This window comes from Rissa tridactyla, chromosome W, assembly GCF_028500815.1.
Source record: "Rissa tridactyla isolate bRisTri1 chromosome W, bRisTri1.patW.cur.20221130, whole genome shotgun sequence".
Classification (NCBI taxonomy): Eukaryota; Metazoa; Chordata; class Aves; order Charadriiformes; family Laridae; genus Rissa; species Rissa tridactyla.
This window is the reverse complement of record NC_071496.1, coordinates 6,482,201-6,500,531: the sequence shown is the minus strand read 5'-3', so window position 1 is coordinate 6,500,531 and position 18,331 is coordinate 6,482,201. Positions and strand designations below refer to the sequence as shown.

The following is an 18,331-nucleotide window of genomic DNA, read 5'->3' as shown; positions in this document are numbered from 1 at the left end:
TGGAGGGCGGACTTTGGCCTGTTCAGAACACTGGTTGAGAGAGTCCCTTGGGAGATAGTCCTGAAGGGCAAAGGGGTCCAGGAAGGCTGGACGCCCTTCAAGAAGGAAATCTTAAAGGCCCAGGAGCAGGCTGTCCCCAGGTGTCGCAAGTCTAAAGGGCAGGGAAAATGACCAGCCTGGATGAACTTCTGATGGAACTTAGGAATAAAAGGAGGGTTTACCACCTTTGGAAGAAGGGACAGGCAACTCAGGAGGAGTACAGAGATCTCGTTAGGTTGTACAGAGATCTCGTTAGGTTATACAGAGAGAAAATTAGGAAGGCAAAAGCCCAGCTGGAGCTCAACTTGGCCACTAACATAAAGGACAACAAAAAAAGCTTTTATAAATACATCAACAAAAAGAGGGCCAGGGAGAATCTCCATCCCTTACTGGATGCCGGGGGGGAAAGTTGCAACCAAGGACGAGGAGAAGGCTGAGATACTGACCTCGGTACCAGGAAAGATCATGGAGAGCCAAGGGATCAGGGCCAGCCAGCACGGGTTTAGGAAAGGGAGGTCCTGCTTAACCAACCTGATCTCTTTCTATGACCATGTGACACGCCTTCTGGATGCAGGGGAGGCTGTGGACGTTGTCTATCTGGACTTTGGTAAGGCCTTTGACACCGTCCCCCACAGCATTCTCCTGGAGAAGTTGGCGAATCATGGCATAGACAAGTGTACTCTTCGCTGGGTTAAAAACTGGCTGGATGGCCGTGCCCAGCGAGTTGTGATTAATGGAGCAAAATCTGGTTGGCGGCCGGTCACCAGTGGTGTCCCTCAGGGCTCAGTTTGGGGGCCAGTTTTGTTGAATATCTTTATCAATGATCTGGATGAGGGGATTGAGTGCACCCTCAGTAAGTTTGCAGATGACACCAAACTAGGTGGGAGTGTTGATCTGCTTGAGGGCAGGAAGGCTCTACAGAGGGACCTGGACAGGCTGGATCGATGGGCCAAGGCCAACTGTATGAGGTTTAATAAGGCCAAGTGCCGGGTCCTGCATTTCGGTCACAACAACCCCAAGCAACGCTACAGGCTTGGGGCAGAGTGGCTGGAAAGCTGCCCAGCAGAAAAGGACCTGGGGGTGCTGGTGGACGGCCAGCTTAACATGAGCCAGCAGTGTGCCCAGGGGGCCAAGAAGGCCAACAGCATTCTGGCTTGTATCAGGAACAGCGTGGCCAGCAGGAGTAGGGAAGTGATCGTGCCTCTGTCCTCGGCACTGGTGAGGCCTCACCTCGAGTACTGTGTTCAGTTCTGGGCCCCTCTGTACAAGAGGGACATTGAAGTGCTGGAGCGTGTCCAGAGGAGAGCTACCAGGCTGGTGAGGGGTCTGGAGACCAGGTCATATGAGGAGAGGCTGAGGGAGCTGGGCATGTTTAGCTTGGAGAAGAGGAGGCCGAGGGGAGACCTCATTGCCCTCTACAACTACCTGAAAGGAGGTTGGAGAGAGGTGGGTGTTGGCCTCTTCTCCCAGGTGAATAATGACAGGACCAGAGGAAATGGTCTGAAGCTGCAGCAGGGGAGGTTTAGATTAGATATTAGGAAGAATTACTTTACTGAAAGAGTGGTCAGGCACTGGAACAGTCTGCCCAGGGAGGTGGTTGAGTCACTATCCCTAAAGGTATTTAAGAAACGTCTATATGTGGCACTTCAGGGCATGCTCTAGTGGCAGAGATTGTAGGTGTTGGTTGTTTGTGGGGGTTTTTTGTTGTTTTTTTTTTCTGTGTGTGTATGGTTGGACTCGATGATCTCAAAGGTCCTTTCCAACCATGAAGATTCTATGATTCTATGATTGCTATTGCCTCAGGAGCCCCTGGCTCGTCCCCATAAGACTTTGAGTGTGCTGCAGCGTACCCAGCACATCTCGGAGCAACAGGTTGAGGGCCTTCGCTAGTGACCCACCCCTCAGACCTTGGAGCATCATCCTTTGGCTTGTCATGAGCAAGCTGGGTAATATTCCCCTCCCCCAACAAGCCTAGTTTAAAGCTCGGTCAATGAGCCCCACTAGCTCATGAGCAAACACCCTCTTCCCCTTTTCAATACAGCAAGGCACCAGCAATCCAGGATGTTCCTGGAATGCATAGATGACAACTTCCTCCTCCAAATGGTAGAGGAACCAACAAGAAATGGTGCTGTGCTGGACCTCGTTCTCACCAACAGGGAAGGGCTGGTGACCAACGTGAGGCTAACGGATAACCTTGGCTGCAGTGACCACGAAGCGATAGAATTTAAGATCCTCAGGGCAACTAAGAGGATGTATTCCAAGCTTACGACCCCGGACTTTAGGCATGCAGACTTTGATCGCTTCAGGGATCTGCTGGCCAAAGTGCCGTGGGACAAAGCTCTAGAGGGAAGGGGGGCCCAGGACAGCTGGTCAGTAATCAAGGATCACCTTCTCCATGTCCAGGAGCAAAGTATACTGACAAAGAGGAAGGCAGGAAAGAATGCTAGGAAACCTGCCTGGATGAACAAGGAGCTCCTGGATACACTGTCACACAAAAAGAAACTTTATAAGGAGTGGAAGAAAGGACAGCTGGAATGGGGGGCATATAAGGAAGCTGTCCGAGCAGCAAGAGACCTGGTGAGAAAAGCTAAAGCTCAGTTAGAATTAAATCTAGCCAAGGAGATCAAGGGAAACAGCAAAAATTTCTATAGGTATATTAATGGTAAGAAGACGACTAGGGAAGGTGTGGGCCCCCTCAGAAAGGAAACGGGAGAACTGGTGACAAGTGATATGGAGAAGGCCGAGGTTCTCAATGACTTCTTAGTCTTCACTGGCAAGGGCTCCAGCCACACTCCCGGAGTCACAGAAGATAATGGCAGGGGTTGGAAAGAACTGCCCATTGTAAATGAAGATCAGGTTCGTGACCATCTGATGAACCTGAAAGTGAACAAGTCCATGGGACCCGATGGGATACACCCACGGGTACTGAAGGAACTGGCGGATGAGGTTGCTAAACTGCTCTCTATTATATTCCAAAAGTCATGGCAGTCTGGTGAGGTCCCCACTGACTGGAAAAGGGGAAACATAATCCCCATTTTCAAAAAGGGAAAGAAGGATGAACCAGGGAACTATAGGCCAGTCAGTCTCACCTCCGTGCCTGGTAAGATTATGGAGCAGATCCTCCTGGAGGCACTGCTGAGGCAGAAGAATAACAGAGAGGTGATTTGGTACAATCAACACGGCTTCACCAAGGGCAAATTGTGCCTGACAAACCCGGTGGCCTTCTATGAGAAGGTCACAACATCAATAGACAAGGGGAGAGCAACTGACGTCATTTACCTGGATCCGAGCAAAGCCTTTGACACTGTCCCGCATGACATCCTGGTCTCCAAGCTGATAAAATATGGGTTTGATGAATGGACAATTCAGTGGATAAAGAACTGGCCTGATGGCCGCACCCAAAGAGTGGCTGTCAATGGGTCCATGTCCAAGTGGAGGCCAGTGACAAGTGGAGTCCTTCAAGGATCAGTACTGGGACCGGTCTTGTTTAACATCTTCATCAGCGACATGGACAGTGGGATTGAGTGCACCCTCAGCAAGTTTGCTGATGACACCAAGCTGTGTGGGGCGGCTGAGATGCTGGAGGGAAGAGATGCCATGCAGAGGGACCCTGACAGGCTGGAGAGGCGGGCCCATGCCAACCTCATGAAGTTCAACAAGACCAAGTGCAAGGTCCTCCATCTGGGTCGGGGCAATCCCAAGCACCGATATAGGCTGGGCAGTGACTGGCTTGAGAGCAGCCCTGAAGAAAAGGACTTGGGGGTGCTGGTGGACGAGAGGCTCAACATGGGCCGTCAGTGCGCACTAGCAGCCCAGAAAGCCAATCGTATCCTGGGCTGCATCAGGAGAAGCGTGGCCAGCAGGTCGAGGGAGGTGATTCTCCCCCTCTACTCCACTCTCGTGAGACCCCACCTGGAGTACTGCGTCCAATTCTGGAGCCCCTACTACAAGAAAGATATGGACGTGCTGGAACGTGTCCAGAGAAGGGCCACGAGGATGATCAGAGGGCTGGAGCACCTCTCCTATGAGGACAGAGTGAGAGAGTTGGGGTTGTTCAGTCTGGAGAAAAGAAGGCTCCGAGGAGACCTTATAGTGGCCTACCAGTATCTTAAGGGGGCCTACAAGAAAGCTGGGGAGGGACTTTTTAGGATGTTGGGTAATGTTAGGACAAGAGGGAATGGATTAAAACTAGAGATGGGACGATTCAGACTGGACATTAGGAAGAAGTTCTTCCCCATGAGGGTGGTGAGACACTGGAACAGGTTGCCCAGAGAGGTGGTGGAAGCCCCATCCCTGGAAATTTTTAAGGCCAGGCTGGATAGGGACTTTAAACAACACAGTGTTCTGTTCGTTATTAGTAAATTAAGGCTAAGAGAAACAATACTACCATAAACTAACTTCTTAGGTCAGGATGCCCCATATCAATGTGACTTCAAGTATTTGAGTATTTCATTAAAAGCACATTAATTGTTAAATTTGTCAGTGGTATTGTTACCAAAGCACATCCTCGAAATGGTTATCAGTGACCAGTGTTGAAAGGCCATATGTATATTCTCACGGATAATGACGATTCTATCCTTGAATCTATCAAGGATGAGTTAACGAAAGAACTCCTAATCAAGGAAAGCACGTATTGTTATAATTCTTGAGGAAGCACATCCTGGAACATACGAGCATATGGACCTTGAAGATGGTACTAATCTACATGTTTTGAGAAGTTTAGCCAACTTGTCAGGAAAGTGAAAATTCTTAGTGTCCTAAGCTGAACTACCTTCATTATAATACTAAAAATCACACTCATAGGTCAAGAAGACCCTCGCCCAGGCGAAGACCCTTCCCCTGAGCATGCGTGTTAGCTATAAGTTGATTGTATAACTGTATGTAAATTACTAACTATCTCGCCGAGGAGACCAGCTCCAGTGTAGGTAAGTCCGCACTGGGGAAGGGAATTGCGGCAAAGAGAGCTGGCAAGGGGCTCATTTTGGGGTTTTTCGAAGCCGGAAAAAGTGGCTAGCCTGTGCTGGAAATGAGCAGCTGGGCGGCGGGCGGCTGAGGAGCTGTGGGTGGAGCCAGCACCCCCAGTGGCAGATCTAAACGAGGCGTACTCACCGAGACCACTACCCCCCTCATAAAAGAAGCCCTTTGGGAGCTTCTGAGCAAGCAAGCAGCGAGTGGGCATCACTCAGGGCGTCACCTGGGAGCACCATGACAAGGGTGGGCTCCCTGAGTGGGCGAACAGACTAGGCAAACAGGGCGCGGCACAACAGTCAGGTCGCAGCAGTTTGCACAGCAGGTTGCATGGGAGAGCACTGAAAGACTGCCAACTCAGCCAGGAAGTGATGGTATCCACTCAGAAGACGACCATGGAATCCGTGAGCTCTGCACCCACCAGTTCTGATGCAGCTTCCCAGACGGAGCTCTCGTGGGAACATGCTGTTGCCCAGACATTGGGCTGCAGGGTGTGCCCTGCTCTTATGCCGGTGTCAGATGGCAGTGGTGGGCATGCCTGTGGGAGATGTGCCCAGGTAGAGGAGCTCCTCCACTTAGTGATGGAGCTCAGGGAGGAGGTAAGCAGGCTGAGGGCCATCAGGGAATGCGAGAGAGAGAGAGAGACAGATGCTTGGAGTTGCACCCTGCCTCCCATGATAGAAACCAAACAGGCAAGACAGAACCCTTGCTACAGAGAACTCCCTGTCCTCTCTCTGCCCAACTGAATGTGGTGACTTGGAGGACAGGAGGCAATGGCAAGAAGTTCCTGCCTGGTGCAACAGGCGCCGCAGTCGCGACTGCCCAGCGACTACCCCATCTTCCCAGATGTCATTGCATAACAGGTACAGCGCTCTGCAAGGGAAACTGGACAACGATGAGCATGATAGTTCTTCCACCTTGGAGGTGTCATCGAGGTCTAGTCAGACCACCCCCTGCATCAAAACCTCTGCAGTAAAGAATAAAAGATGGGTCATGGTCATAGGTGACTCGCTACTGAAGGGAGCGGAAGGCCCAATATGCAGACTGGACCCGCTACATAAGGGAGGTCTGCTGCCTCCCTGGGGCCCGGGTCAAGGATGTGAAGAGGAAGCTTCCTTCCCTAGTACGGCACTCAGATTATTACCCCCTTTTGATCTTCAAGGTAGGCAGTGACGAGGTAGTGAGAAGTCGTCCAAGGGCAATGAAGAGAGATTTCAGGACCTTGGGATGACTGGTCAAGGGATCGGGAGCACAAGTTGTGTTCTCCTCTATCCCCCCAGTTGCGGGGAATGACGAGGGGGTAAATAGGAGGAGCCAGCAGATCAATGCCTGGCTCTGAGCCTGGTGCTGCCGGCAGGACTTTGGTTTCTTTGACCATGGCCTGATCTACAAGACACCAGGCCTGCTGGTAGCGGGCAGGAATAGCTTATCTTGCAGGGGGAAAAGGCTTCTAGGACAAGAGTTATCAGGGCTCATTGAGAGGGCTTTAAACTAGATTTGAAGGGGGGTGGGAACGATACTGGGCTTGCTGGTGAGGTGCCTGGGCATAGCTGCTCAGCACTTGTGGGGGAATGTGCCAGTATTTCTGAGAGCCAGAAGGCACACCACATCTCAAGGGTGAAAACTACACACACCACTCCCTCTCTGAAATGCTTATGCACCAATGCACGCAGCATGGGGAATAAGCAGGAAGAGCTGGAGATCTGTGTGCGGTTGCAGGGCCACGATCTCATTGCAATTACTGAGACATGGTGGGACAGCTCACATGGCTGGAATGCTGTCATGGATGGCTATGTCCTTTTCAGGAAAGACAGACCAGCGAGGCGAGGTGGTGGAGTTGCTCTTTACGTGAGAGAGCATCTGGAATGTATCAAGCTCTCCCTGGGGGAAGATGAAGAGAGGGTTGAGAGCTTATGGGTAAGGATTAAGGGGCAAGCTAATATGAGAGACACTGTTGTGAGTGTTTATTACAGGCCACCTGATCAGGATGGGGAAGCCGATGAGGCCTTCTACAGACAGCTGAAGGTAGCCTCGCAATCGCAGGCCTTGGTTCTCATGGGGGACTTCAATCACCCCAATATCTGCTGGGAAGACCACACAGCCAGGCACGCACAGTCCAGGAGGTTCCTCCAGTGTATTGATGATAACTTTCTGACACAGGTGGTACAGGAGCCAACAAGGAGAGGAGCACTCCTGGACCTGGTACTGACAAACACAGAGGGACTGGTGGAGGACATGAGGGTTGGGGGGCAGCCTTGGCTGTAGTGATCATGAGAAGATAGAGTTCAGGATTATGGGTAGTAAGCACAAAACAACAAGTAAAATTGCAACCTTGGACTTCAGGAGGGCTAACTTTGACCTCTTCAAGAAACTGCTTGGAGAGATCCCATGGGCTAGGGCTCTGGAAGGCAAAGGGGCTCAAGAGAGCTGGTTGATATTCAAAGACCACTTCCTCCAAGCTCAGGATCAGTGCATCCCTAAGAGCAGGAAATCAGCCAAGGGAAGCAGGAGACCTGCACGGTTGAGCAGGGAGCTTCTGAAAAAGCTCAAGTGGAAGAAGGAAGTTTACAGCAAGTGGAAGAAGGGACTGACCCCTTGGGAAGATTACAAGAATGCCATCAGAGCGTGCAGGGATAAAACGAGGAAAGCCAAGGCCTCCTTGGAATTAAACCTGGCAAGGAATGTCAAGGTCAACAGGAAGGGTTTCTTCAAGTATATCAGAGGCAAAAGGAAAACTAGAGAAAATGTGGGCCCTCTGTTGAATGAGACAGGAGCCATGGTGACGGAGGATGCGGAGAAGGCGGAGTTACTGAATGCCTTCTTTGCTTCAGTCTTTACTGCTCAGGCCAGCCCTCAGGAGTCCCAGACTTTGGAGAAAGTAACAGGGAAAGTCTGGACGAAGGAAAACTTCCCCTTGGTTGAGGAGGATCAAGTGAGAGATCAATTAAGTTAACTGGATACCCACAAGTCCATGGGTCCTGATGGGATGCACCTGAGAGTGCGGAGGGAGCTGGTGGAAGTCATTGCTGGGCTGCTCTCCATCATCTTTGAAAGGTCCTGGAGAACAGGCGAGGTGCCTGAGGACTGGAGGAAAGCCAACATCACTCCAGTCTTCAAAAAGGGCAAGAAGGAGGAGCCGGGGAACTACAGGCCGGTCAGCCTCACCTCCATCCCTGGAAAGATGATGGAACAGCTCGTTCTGGGCATCATCTCAAGGCATGTGGAGGACAAGGAAGCTATCAGAAGTAGTCAACATGGATTCACCAAGGGGAAATCATGTCTGACTAATCTGATAGCCCTCTACGATGGCATGACTGGATGGAGAGATGAGGGGAGGGCAGTGGACATTGTCTACCTTGACTTCAGCAAGGCGTTTGACACAGTCTCCCACAGCATCCTCATAGGGAAGCTTAGGAAGTGTGGGTTAGATGAATGGACAGTGGGGTGGATTGAAAACTGGTTGAAAGACAGAGCTCAGAGGGTCGTGATTAGGGGCACAGAGGCTAGTTGGAGGTCAGTGAGGAGTGGTGTCCCCCAGGGGTCAGTACTGGGTCCAGTCCTGTTCCATATATTCATCAATGACCTGGATGAGGGGATAGAGTGCCCCCTCAGCAAGTTTGCTGATGACACAAAGCTGGTGGGGTGGCTGACACACCAGAAGTCTGTGCCGCCATACAGAGAGACCTGGACAGGCTGGAGAGTTGGGCAAAGAGGAACCTTATGAAATTCAACAAGGGCAAGTGTAGGGTGCTGCACCTGGGGAGGAATAACCCCATGCACCAGGACAGGTTGGGGGCTGACCTGCTGGAGAGCAGCTCTGTGGAAAGAGACCTGGGAATCCTGGTGGACAACAGGATGACCATGAGCCAGCAATGTGCCCTTGAGGCCAAGAAGGCCAATGGCATCCTGGGGTGCATCAAGAAGAGTGTGGCCAGCAGGTCGAGGGAGGTCATCCTCCCCCTCTACTCTGCCCTGGTGAGGCCGCATCTGGAGTCCTGTGTCCAGTTCTGGGCTCCCCAGTTCAAGAAAGACAGGGAACTGCTGGAGAGGGTACAGCAAAGGGCTACCAAGATGATTAGGGGACTGGAACACCTCTCTTATGAAGAAAGGCTGAGGGATTTGGGTCTCTTCAGTCTGGAAAAAAGACGGCTGAGGGGGGAATCTTATCAATGCTTATGAATACTTAAAGGGTGGGTGTCAGGAGGATGGGGCCAGGCTCTTTTCAGTGGTGCCCGGCAACAGGACAAGGGGTAATGGGCACAAACTTGAGCATAGAAAGTTCCACCTAAACATGAGGAGGAACTTCTTTACTTTGTGGGTGGCAGAGCACTGGAACAGGCTGCCCAGAGAGGTGGTGGAGTCTCCGTCTCTGGAGACATTCCAAACCCGCCTGGACGCGTTCCTGTGCAACCTGCTCTAGGTGATCCTGCTCTGGCAGGGGGGTTGGACTAGAGGATCTCCAGAGGTCCCTTCCAACCCCTATCATTCTGTGATTCTGTGATCCGCCAGTTCCCTCAGGACCCATGGATGGATTTCATCAGGTCCCATGGACTTGTGTACCTTCAGGTTCCTCAGATGGCCTTGAACCTGATCTTCCTACAGCGGGTGGTTATTCATTCTCATAGCCCCTGCATTTGACTTCTGCAACTTGGGCAGTGTGGTTAGAGCCCTTGCCGGTGAAGACCAAGGTGAAAAAGTGATTCAGTACCTCAGCCTTCTCCATATCTTGGGTGACCAGGTCTCCTGTCTCCTTCTGGAGAGGGCCTACATCTTCCCTAGTCTTGCCTTTATCCCTGACGTACGTACAGAAGTTTTTCTTGCTGTCCTTGATGTCCCTAGACAGATTTAATTCTATCTGGGCTTTAGCTTGCCTAATCTGGTTCCTGTGCAACCTGCTTTAGGTGACCCTGCTCTGGCAGGGGGGTTGGACTAGAGGATCTCCAGAGGTCCCTTCCAACCCCTATCATTCCTGTGATTCTGTGTTTCTGTGAAATATAGGTAGGAGGTACTAACATTATAATGAAGTTGTAAAATATGTATAAGAATCGCACGGAGAGTCCTGATAGGTGTGCTTGATTTGTGGAAAACCACTGAGCACCCAGCCTTGCACAACTCTGAAATAAATAATCAGTGTCTCATCCTGGTGTGTGAGATTGGCTATTGCCGACCCGGTAACGGATCCGACTTTTCTGACAACAGTATGTCATTTTATTTTCACTAGAAAGAAAATACAGCAAATTAGTCAGAAGGAAACATAATTGATTTTTTTTCTCACAGTTTTTCTGAATGTTGTTATGTTATTCTGACATCTGAATTACACGGAAAGCACAGAGAGACTGTGTTGCTCTCAGTCTGAGGTGTGCTGACTTAATCTTAGCTAGTGGCTATGTGAATCACAGAAAGTGGTTCAACTCAACGTAGCTGTCTTTCACTGTAGCCTAGAATAATTCACTTTAACTTGCATTTGACATCAGCAATCACATACATGCAGTCATTGAATGCAACTCAACTGACCAACAGAAGTTCACTACACAACATTTACTAAAACGAGTCCAATCTTGACTTTTGAGTTAATCCCAGACTTTTACTAAGAAAGCATTTTTATCATCACTGGTAGTACTATATAGATCTAATTATAGTTTATTCCTATTCCAACTGCAGTAAAAGAAAAAACCTAAAAAGTCACTTTATAAAATTTCATAGCTCTTTCTTGCTGCCAAAGCAGGGTGATGTTCTGATAAGTTACATTCATTAGTCAGCAAATCGTATTGTTTATTCCAATGTAGCAGTCTGTGGTTTTTGTTTTGGGGCACCAGTTGAAAGAAGTCAAATCAGCCACCTATTGCTCTTCTTATTCGCTAATGGCATACTGAGATGGCCTCTTGTGGTCTGACATGCAATACTACAAACTTATTTTTTCTTTTCTTCCCCTCCCCAGTCTAAAAAGTGATTCTTTAAATCTATTAAGCAAGAACTCGGAGTAGCTCATATCATTAGTACAAGCATTTGCTGATACATGGGCTTATTCTGATCTCCCAATAGTGCTGTAAAACAACAGAGGAATACCCATGTGATGCTATCCATACAGAGTATTACAGAGACAGAGAGAGTATTTAAGATATCAGAAGAAAGAACAGACTGTCATTCATCCAGCCACAGCTTAAAAGTTTTGACTCATGTGTTAGTTAGTAGTTCTATATGTTATTCTTCAATACAAATCTATTAAAATATATTCCACTCAGACCTAAAGGTTTGTCTTTCCTTTCCACGGCTACATCTCATCATCTAGTAGCAGCAAAAGCTGCGAATTCTTGCGTTAGCATATAAAGGCAGCAAAACTGTAAGTAAACAAACCCCTCTTACAACATCTGCAGTTTAAAAACTCTTTTAATGTTTACTAGTTCTTTTATTTAAATACTGAGTTGTAAATGAAGCACGGGTTGGTTTGGTGAGTTTTTTTCAAGAGAAAAAGTTGCTAAAGATTTAGTGAGAGCAAAACAATTTCTAACTCTCTAAAAACCAATGCCTGAATATTTCTGATGCCGTTCTTCGTTAACAACTGTGTCTTTCATGTCCCTGCTGGGAATAACCCAGAAAAGCAGAAGAGAAAAAGAAAAAAAAAAACCTGTGTTCATAAATTAATTGAATACTGTTGGTTTACAACAAACTTAGAGAAGTCTTGACTAGTGTGAAACCAATACAAAAAAACATATCAGTAACTGCAAACTTTTTTTCCCCCAGTTTAAAAAGTTTTATGTAAAAACTATTCATACAGCACATCTATGCATCAAAACAATTACACAAAATAATAGTAACAATACAACATAAATACTGGAATATTTAAGTATCAGAAAAGATCCCTGGACTTCTGTCATTTGTAATCTAATTTCTGACACATGCCAAAACCAGCAAACACTAGTGACAACAGTAAATTAAGCTCATAGGGTTATATTCAAGCATACTACAAACACAGCCTTGTTCTGCTATGTACAGGCACCTGTTGGAGAAAATTGTTGTATTAATAATTCAAGAGGAATTAAAAAAAATCTATTTCTTGTTAATCTGAGATAGAGGAGGAAAAGATGCAACAGTTGGGAGCATCGATCTCTTATGGGGATTCTTTAAATGCTTATAAGAGAAAAAAATATCTCCATAGTAGATTAAACAATGCCATAAAGTCATACTTTTCCTCTTGGCAAATTGAAATAAAAGCTATTAATTGTAAGATATGTAGAGCTAAGAGATATGCTTTTCAAGCTGCCCAACACTTTGTTATAGAAGTAAATCTTCATTTGCTTGCTTCCTTTTCCAAATATTAAGTTTTGGGGTAAAATTTCCTGTCCTGATTATGACTTCCAATTAATTTTACAGTTGGAAGGCATTAGCACAACCCATTCAGCTGCTACCAAGAATAAGGTGTGGAATAAAACACTTGCTTGCTCACATTAAATTATTAATAATTTTACGAAGATAGCTAGAACCCTTTAGAAAAAGGCTTCAAATTTGACAGATCTCATTAATTAATATGCATGCGATCAGACATTTATTTAATGAATATCAAAATTAATTATTTGAATTATTTGGGACAGGAGTTAGCAGGACTCATTGAAAGGGCTTTAAACTAGGTTTGAAGGGGGACAGGGATGTAACTAGAGTGACTAAAGTGGTGCCTGGGAGCAGCATGCCAGTGCTGGTGGGTAAAAGCGCTAGCAAGGTCTTGCAGCCTGTTGTTGCAGTGGAGGTGGGAGATGATGACCCATGTGCTAGCAAAGACATGAGGAGTAGTGATGGGTTGGCAACTGCAGAAATGTCTGAGCACGGACAGGTGGGAATAAGGGCTTGTCCCCCCAATAAAGTGGCAAGGCAATTAGCCCAGCTGAAGTGCATCTACATGAATGCACACAGCATGGGCAACAAACAGGAAGAGTTGGAGGCCATTGTACAGCAGGGAAACTATGATATAGTTGCCATCACAGAAACGTGGTGGGAAGACGCGCACAACTGGAGGGCAGTGATTGATGGCTACCAACTCTTCAGAAGGGATAGGCAAGGAAGGAGAGGTGGTGGGGTGGCCCTCTATGTCAGGGGCGGTTTTGAATGCCAAGAACTTAACGATGTGCATGATGACATTGTTGAGTGTTTATGGATAAGAATCAAGGGGAAGGCCAATAAGCCGAACATCGTGGTGGGAGTTTGGTATAGACCCCCTAATCAGGATGTAGAGGCCGATGAAATATTCTATAAGCAGTTGGCAGAGGTCTCGCGATCATCTGCCCTTGTTCTTGTGGGGGACTTCAACTTCCCAGATGTCTGCTGGAAATATAACACAGCAGAGAGGGAACAGTCCCGGAGGTTCCTGGAGTGTGTGGAAGACAACTTCCTAACGCAGCTGGTGAAGGAACCAACTAGGGAAAGTGCCCTACTGGACCTACTGTTTGTTAACAGAGAAGGTCTTGTGGGGGATGTAAAGGTTGGAGGTCGTCTTGGGCACAGTGACCATGAAATGATAGAATTTTCGATTCTTGTTGAGGCAAGGCAGGGAGCCAGCAGAACTGCCACCTTAGATTTCCGAAGGGCAGACTTTATCCTGCTTAGGAGCATGGTTGAGAGTGTCCCTTGGGAGGCAGTGTTGAAGAGCAAAGGTGCCCAGGAAGGCTGGTCTTATTTCAAGGAGGAACTCTTAAAAGCTCAGGAGAAGGCCATCCCCAAGTCCCAAAAAACAAGCAGACAGGGAAGAAGACCAGCCTGGCTAAACAGAGCGCTTTGTCTGGACCTCAGGAAAAAAAAGAAAGTTTATGATCTTTGGAAAAGGGGGTTGGCTACTTATGAAAAATACCAAGATGTAGTGAAGCTATGCAGGGCGAAAATTAGAAGGGCCAAAGCTCAAGCAGAACTCATCTTGGCCACCACGGTTAAAGATAACAAGAAGAGGTTCTTTCAGTATATCAATAGAAAAAGGAAGACTAAGGAAAATGTAGGCCCACTGATGAATGAGATGGGCGCCCTAGTGGTGGAAGACACAGAGAAGGCAGAGCTACTGAATGCCTTCTTTTTTCAGTCTTCACTGTTAAAGCTGTCCCTCATGAATACCAGGCCCTGGAGACAAGGGGGAAGGTCGGGAGAGAGGAAGAGTTTTCCCCAGTAGAGGAAGATCATGTTAGAGACCACTTGGCCAATCTGGACATCCATAAGTCCATGGGCCCTGACGAGATGCACCCGCGAATGCTGAGAGAGATGGCAGATGTTATTGCTTGGCCGCTCTCCATCATCTTTGAAAGGTCATGGGGAACAGGAGAGGTGCCTGAGGACTGGAGGAAGGCCAATATCACTCCAGTCTTCAAAAAGGGCAGGAAGGAGGACCCAGGGAACTACAGGCCGGTTAGCCTCACCTCCATCCCTGGGAAGGTAATGGAGCAACTCGTTCTGGATGTCATATCCAAGCGCATTCAGGAGCAGGAAGTTATTGGAAGTGGTCAACATGGATTTACCAAGGGTAAATCGTGCTTGACCAATCTCATAGCCTTCTATGATGTTATAACTGGTTGGCTAGATGAGGGCAGAGCAGCAGATGTCATCTACCTTGACTTCAGCAAGGCTTTTGACACTGTCTCTCATAACATCCTCCTTCGGAAACTGAGGAAATGTGGACTAGACGAGGGGACAGTGAGGTGGATTGAGAGCTGGCTGTGTGACAGGACTCAGAGGGTTGTGATTAATGGAGCAGGGTCGAGTTGGAGGCCTGTAACCAGTGGTGTCCCCCAGGGGTCAATACTTGGACCAATATTGTTTAACGTATTCACCAACGACCTGGACGGGGGGACAGAGTGTATCCTCAGCAAGTTCGCTGATGATACCAAACTGGGAGGGGTGGCTGACACCCCAGAGGGCCATGCTGCCATCCAGCGTGACCTAGACAGGCTGGAGAGCTGGGCAGAGAAGAACCTAATGAGGTTCAACAAGGACAAGTGTAGGGTCCTGCACCTGGGGAGGAAGAATGTCAGGCACCAGTATAGGTTAGGGGTGGACCTGCTGGAAAGCAGCTCTGAAGAAAAGGATCGGGGGTCTTCGTAGACAGTAAATTATCCATGAGCCAACAATGTGCCCTTGTCGCCAAGAAGGCCAATGGCATCCTGGGCTGCATAGGGAAGAGTGTGGCCAGTAGGTCAAGGGAGGTCATTCTCCCCCTCTACTCTGCATTGGTGAGGCCACAACTGGAATACTGCATCCAGTTTTGGGCTCCCCAGTTCAAGAGAGACAGGGAACTACTGGAGAGAGTCCAGCATAGGGCAACAAAGATGACCGAGGGACTGGAGCATCTCCCTTATGAGGAAAGGCTGAGAGAGCTGGGACTCTTTAGCCTGGAGAAGAGAAGGCTGAGGGGAGACCTTATTATGGCATACAAGTATCTAAAGGGTGGGTTTAAGGAGGATGGTGCCAGACTCTTTTCAGTGGTTCCCAGTAACAGGACGAGGGGTAACGAGCACAAGCTGGAACATAGGAAGTTCCGAACAAATATGAGAAAAAACTTCTTTACAGTGAGGGAGACAGAGCACCGGAACAGGCTGCCCAGGGAGGTTGTGGAGTCCCCTTCTCTGGAGACTTTCAAGACCCGCCTGGATGCAGTCCTGAGTGATGTGCTCTAGGCAATCCTGCTTTAGCAGGGGAGATGGACTAGATGATCTCTAGAGGTCCCTTCCAACTCTGAAAAATTCCGTGAAAAGAGCAACAGCAGGTAGTAGTCCGAGGGTCAAACCAGGCTGGGAAGTTTCCTAGTGATGTCCCTGACCCAGGCCCCAGGGAGGCAGCACCCTAAGAAGCGGGTCTGCCCGGCACATTGGGCCCTCTGTTCCCCTCAAAAGGGAGTCACCTACTACTATAACCCACCTCTTCTTCCTTGTGGAGGCAGTTTTTAAACTGGGGCTAGGCCTTACTGGTCCTGGTAACTCTTCTGATGTAGCCGAACCATCTTCCATGCCATCCATGGGCTGGCCTACCTCCTTGAGAGCCTCATACCTATTGTACAGAGGCACCTGGTTAGGGGAGGTGGGCAAGGAGGGAGTTCGCTTGCCTCCCCCTATTACGGACTAGCCTCCACTCACTAGCCTCCTTTTGGCCACTGCCTTCAGTCTGGCAGGGGGAAGGTACCAGATCTCCTTCAGCTCAGGGTTTTTTTGGTGGCTCTTCTTTTTTTTTTTTTCCTCAGGGAGGTCAGAGCCTGATTCCACCAGTCTATTTCTTTCTCACTCTCCCTGATGCTCCTCAGCCTTTCTACTTCCTCTTTTAGCTCTGCTACCAGGCTGAGTAGATCATTCACCAGGTCACACCTCACACAGCTGTCACCTCTTCTACCATCCACTAGCCCTGAGAGGTTAAGGCACTCCCTGCAGTCAGAGACCTGGGTGGCTGCATGCTTCCATGGAAACTCAGTTTGTATGGCCACGTCTGCTCTGGCAAGTGCAGAGGATGCAGAAAGCTGCGTCTTTCGGGTAGAGACCATGACTGAGCTCCCCTCTTGAGTTTTTCCCACCTTTCTCGTGCAAACTGCCATGCCACACCCTAACTAACATGCAACGCCCCGTTCACCTGTCCTGGTCACTCGAGCTCACTAGGGCCGCCTTTTAAGGGGATGGGAGCTGGCCGCTGCTGCTGCAGGCACGGCACCACCCCTGCCTCGTCAGCCGCTCTCGCGCGAGTTCCCTGCCACTGCCAGGGCTTGTCCCTGCCTCAAAAGCTCGGGAAAAGCCCCTTTTAGCTGATTGCCCGGTTCTGCTGCGGATGTGTCAGCACCGGAGCTGTTCGTCTCGGCGAATATGGTGGGGCTTCCTCAGCACGAATCACCATCTCCTCTGATGGCATTTCAAAGTCTTTGCCTTCTGGACAGTTTGTGATCACTTCTACGATTCCTGGATGATTTGGGTTTCCTATTTGAGCTCATGGTGTGATTAAGGCAACCCACTTACTCCAGGTAGCATCGGTGGCATGATGAGTAGAAGGAACTTTACTCTTGAACATCCAGCCCAGGACTGGTAATCGGGGCGCCAGGAGGAGCTGTGCTTCAGTACCAATTACCTCTGAAGCAGCTCTGACTCCTTCATATGCTGCCAAGATTTCTTTCTCAGTTGGGGTACAGTTGGCCTTGGAGCCTTTGTATTCTTGACTCCAGAATCCTAAGGGTTGACCTTGAGCCTCCCCTGGTCCTTTATGCCAGATGTTCCAAGTAGGGCTATTGTCCCCGGCTGCAGTGTAGAACACATTTTTAATGTCCTGTCCTGTTCAGACTGGTCGAAGGGCTACTGGCTCTAGTCATTTACTAAATCTTAGGCACTTGGTCCTGTATGCCATGAAATTAGGAGCAGCAGGAACAAGCCCTAGATAGGGCATGTTTTTTAAAAACTTGTTTGCTTTTATCAGTGTAGTTAAATATCTCATGCAAGTAAATCCTCTTTGTTTTTCAGCTTGTCCAGGAGTTCAATACCCAGGTGGCTCTGTACCGGGAGCTGGTCATTTCCATTGGGGATGTCTCAGTCACCTGTTCATCTCTGCATACGGAAATGCACAAAACTCGAACCCAAGGATGTGAGATGGCCTATCAGGCTCATCAAAAACTAGCAGCAGTTTCTGGGTAGGAGCCTGATTATGTTTAATTAAAGCTTTACTCATATGCACATCTTTGCTAAATGCTACATTGAGGAGACTTTCAGCAAAAGTATTAACTTGTGTTTCTGTTTTAGGCGTAGAGATGTATGACCACAAATTCTACATGATGCTCACATCCTTATGATAGTGCAATTTTGGGTCAAATCCTGGTCCCCTTACCAAGATGGTATCTTACTGATTTCACTGGATACTTTTATGTAAGATGAACAGGATTTTACTCTGCATCACTAGATAACTTAAAAAGATCAAGGGAGAAGCCTTGCCTTTCAAGGGTGAAATAACAATAGCTTTCTGCCCAGTACTTCATTGGGTATACCTAATTGAACAGTTAGAGACAACTAATTCATCTCAACTAGAGACTTAGCAAAATTAGAGGAAAAAATAATTATGTAAGGGGAGGAATACAAATACTATTGGGAAAACTTATATTTACATTCTACATGTTTTTAAATCCTTATTTGTGTTGAAATGAGGATTGGAGCTTTGCCAGCATATAATGCTTGAATTTATTCTTTGACGGACTTAGTGTATTACATTATATACTTTCCTTTTCATGGTGACAGAATGTGTCATCACATACTTGAGAATATGCCTCAGTACAAGATAAACCAGGATAAATAGCTGTATCTTATAAAACGTGAATTCATGCTGCTTACACAAAGTCTAA

General features: G+C 48.2%; 1 protein-coding gene across 1 annotated transcript in view; it reads left to right on the top strand.

Moving 5' to 3' along the window:
• LOC128901952 (regulator of G-protein signaling 7-binding protein-like) overlaps positions 1 to 18,331 on the top strand; it is an 86,778-nt gene that overhangs the window by 15,791 nt on the left and 52,656 nt on the right. Inside the window, exon 2 of the mRNA XM_054184153.1 lies at positions 17,463 to 17,629. Coding sequence (XP_054040128.1) covers positions 17,463 to 17,629 — 167 coding nt within the window. The remainder of the gene's footprint in view (positions 1 to 17,462; positions 17,630 to 18,331) is intronic.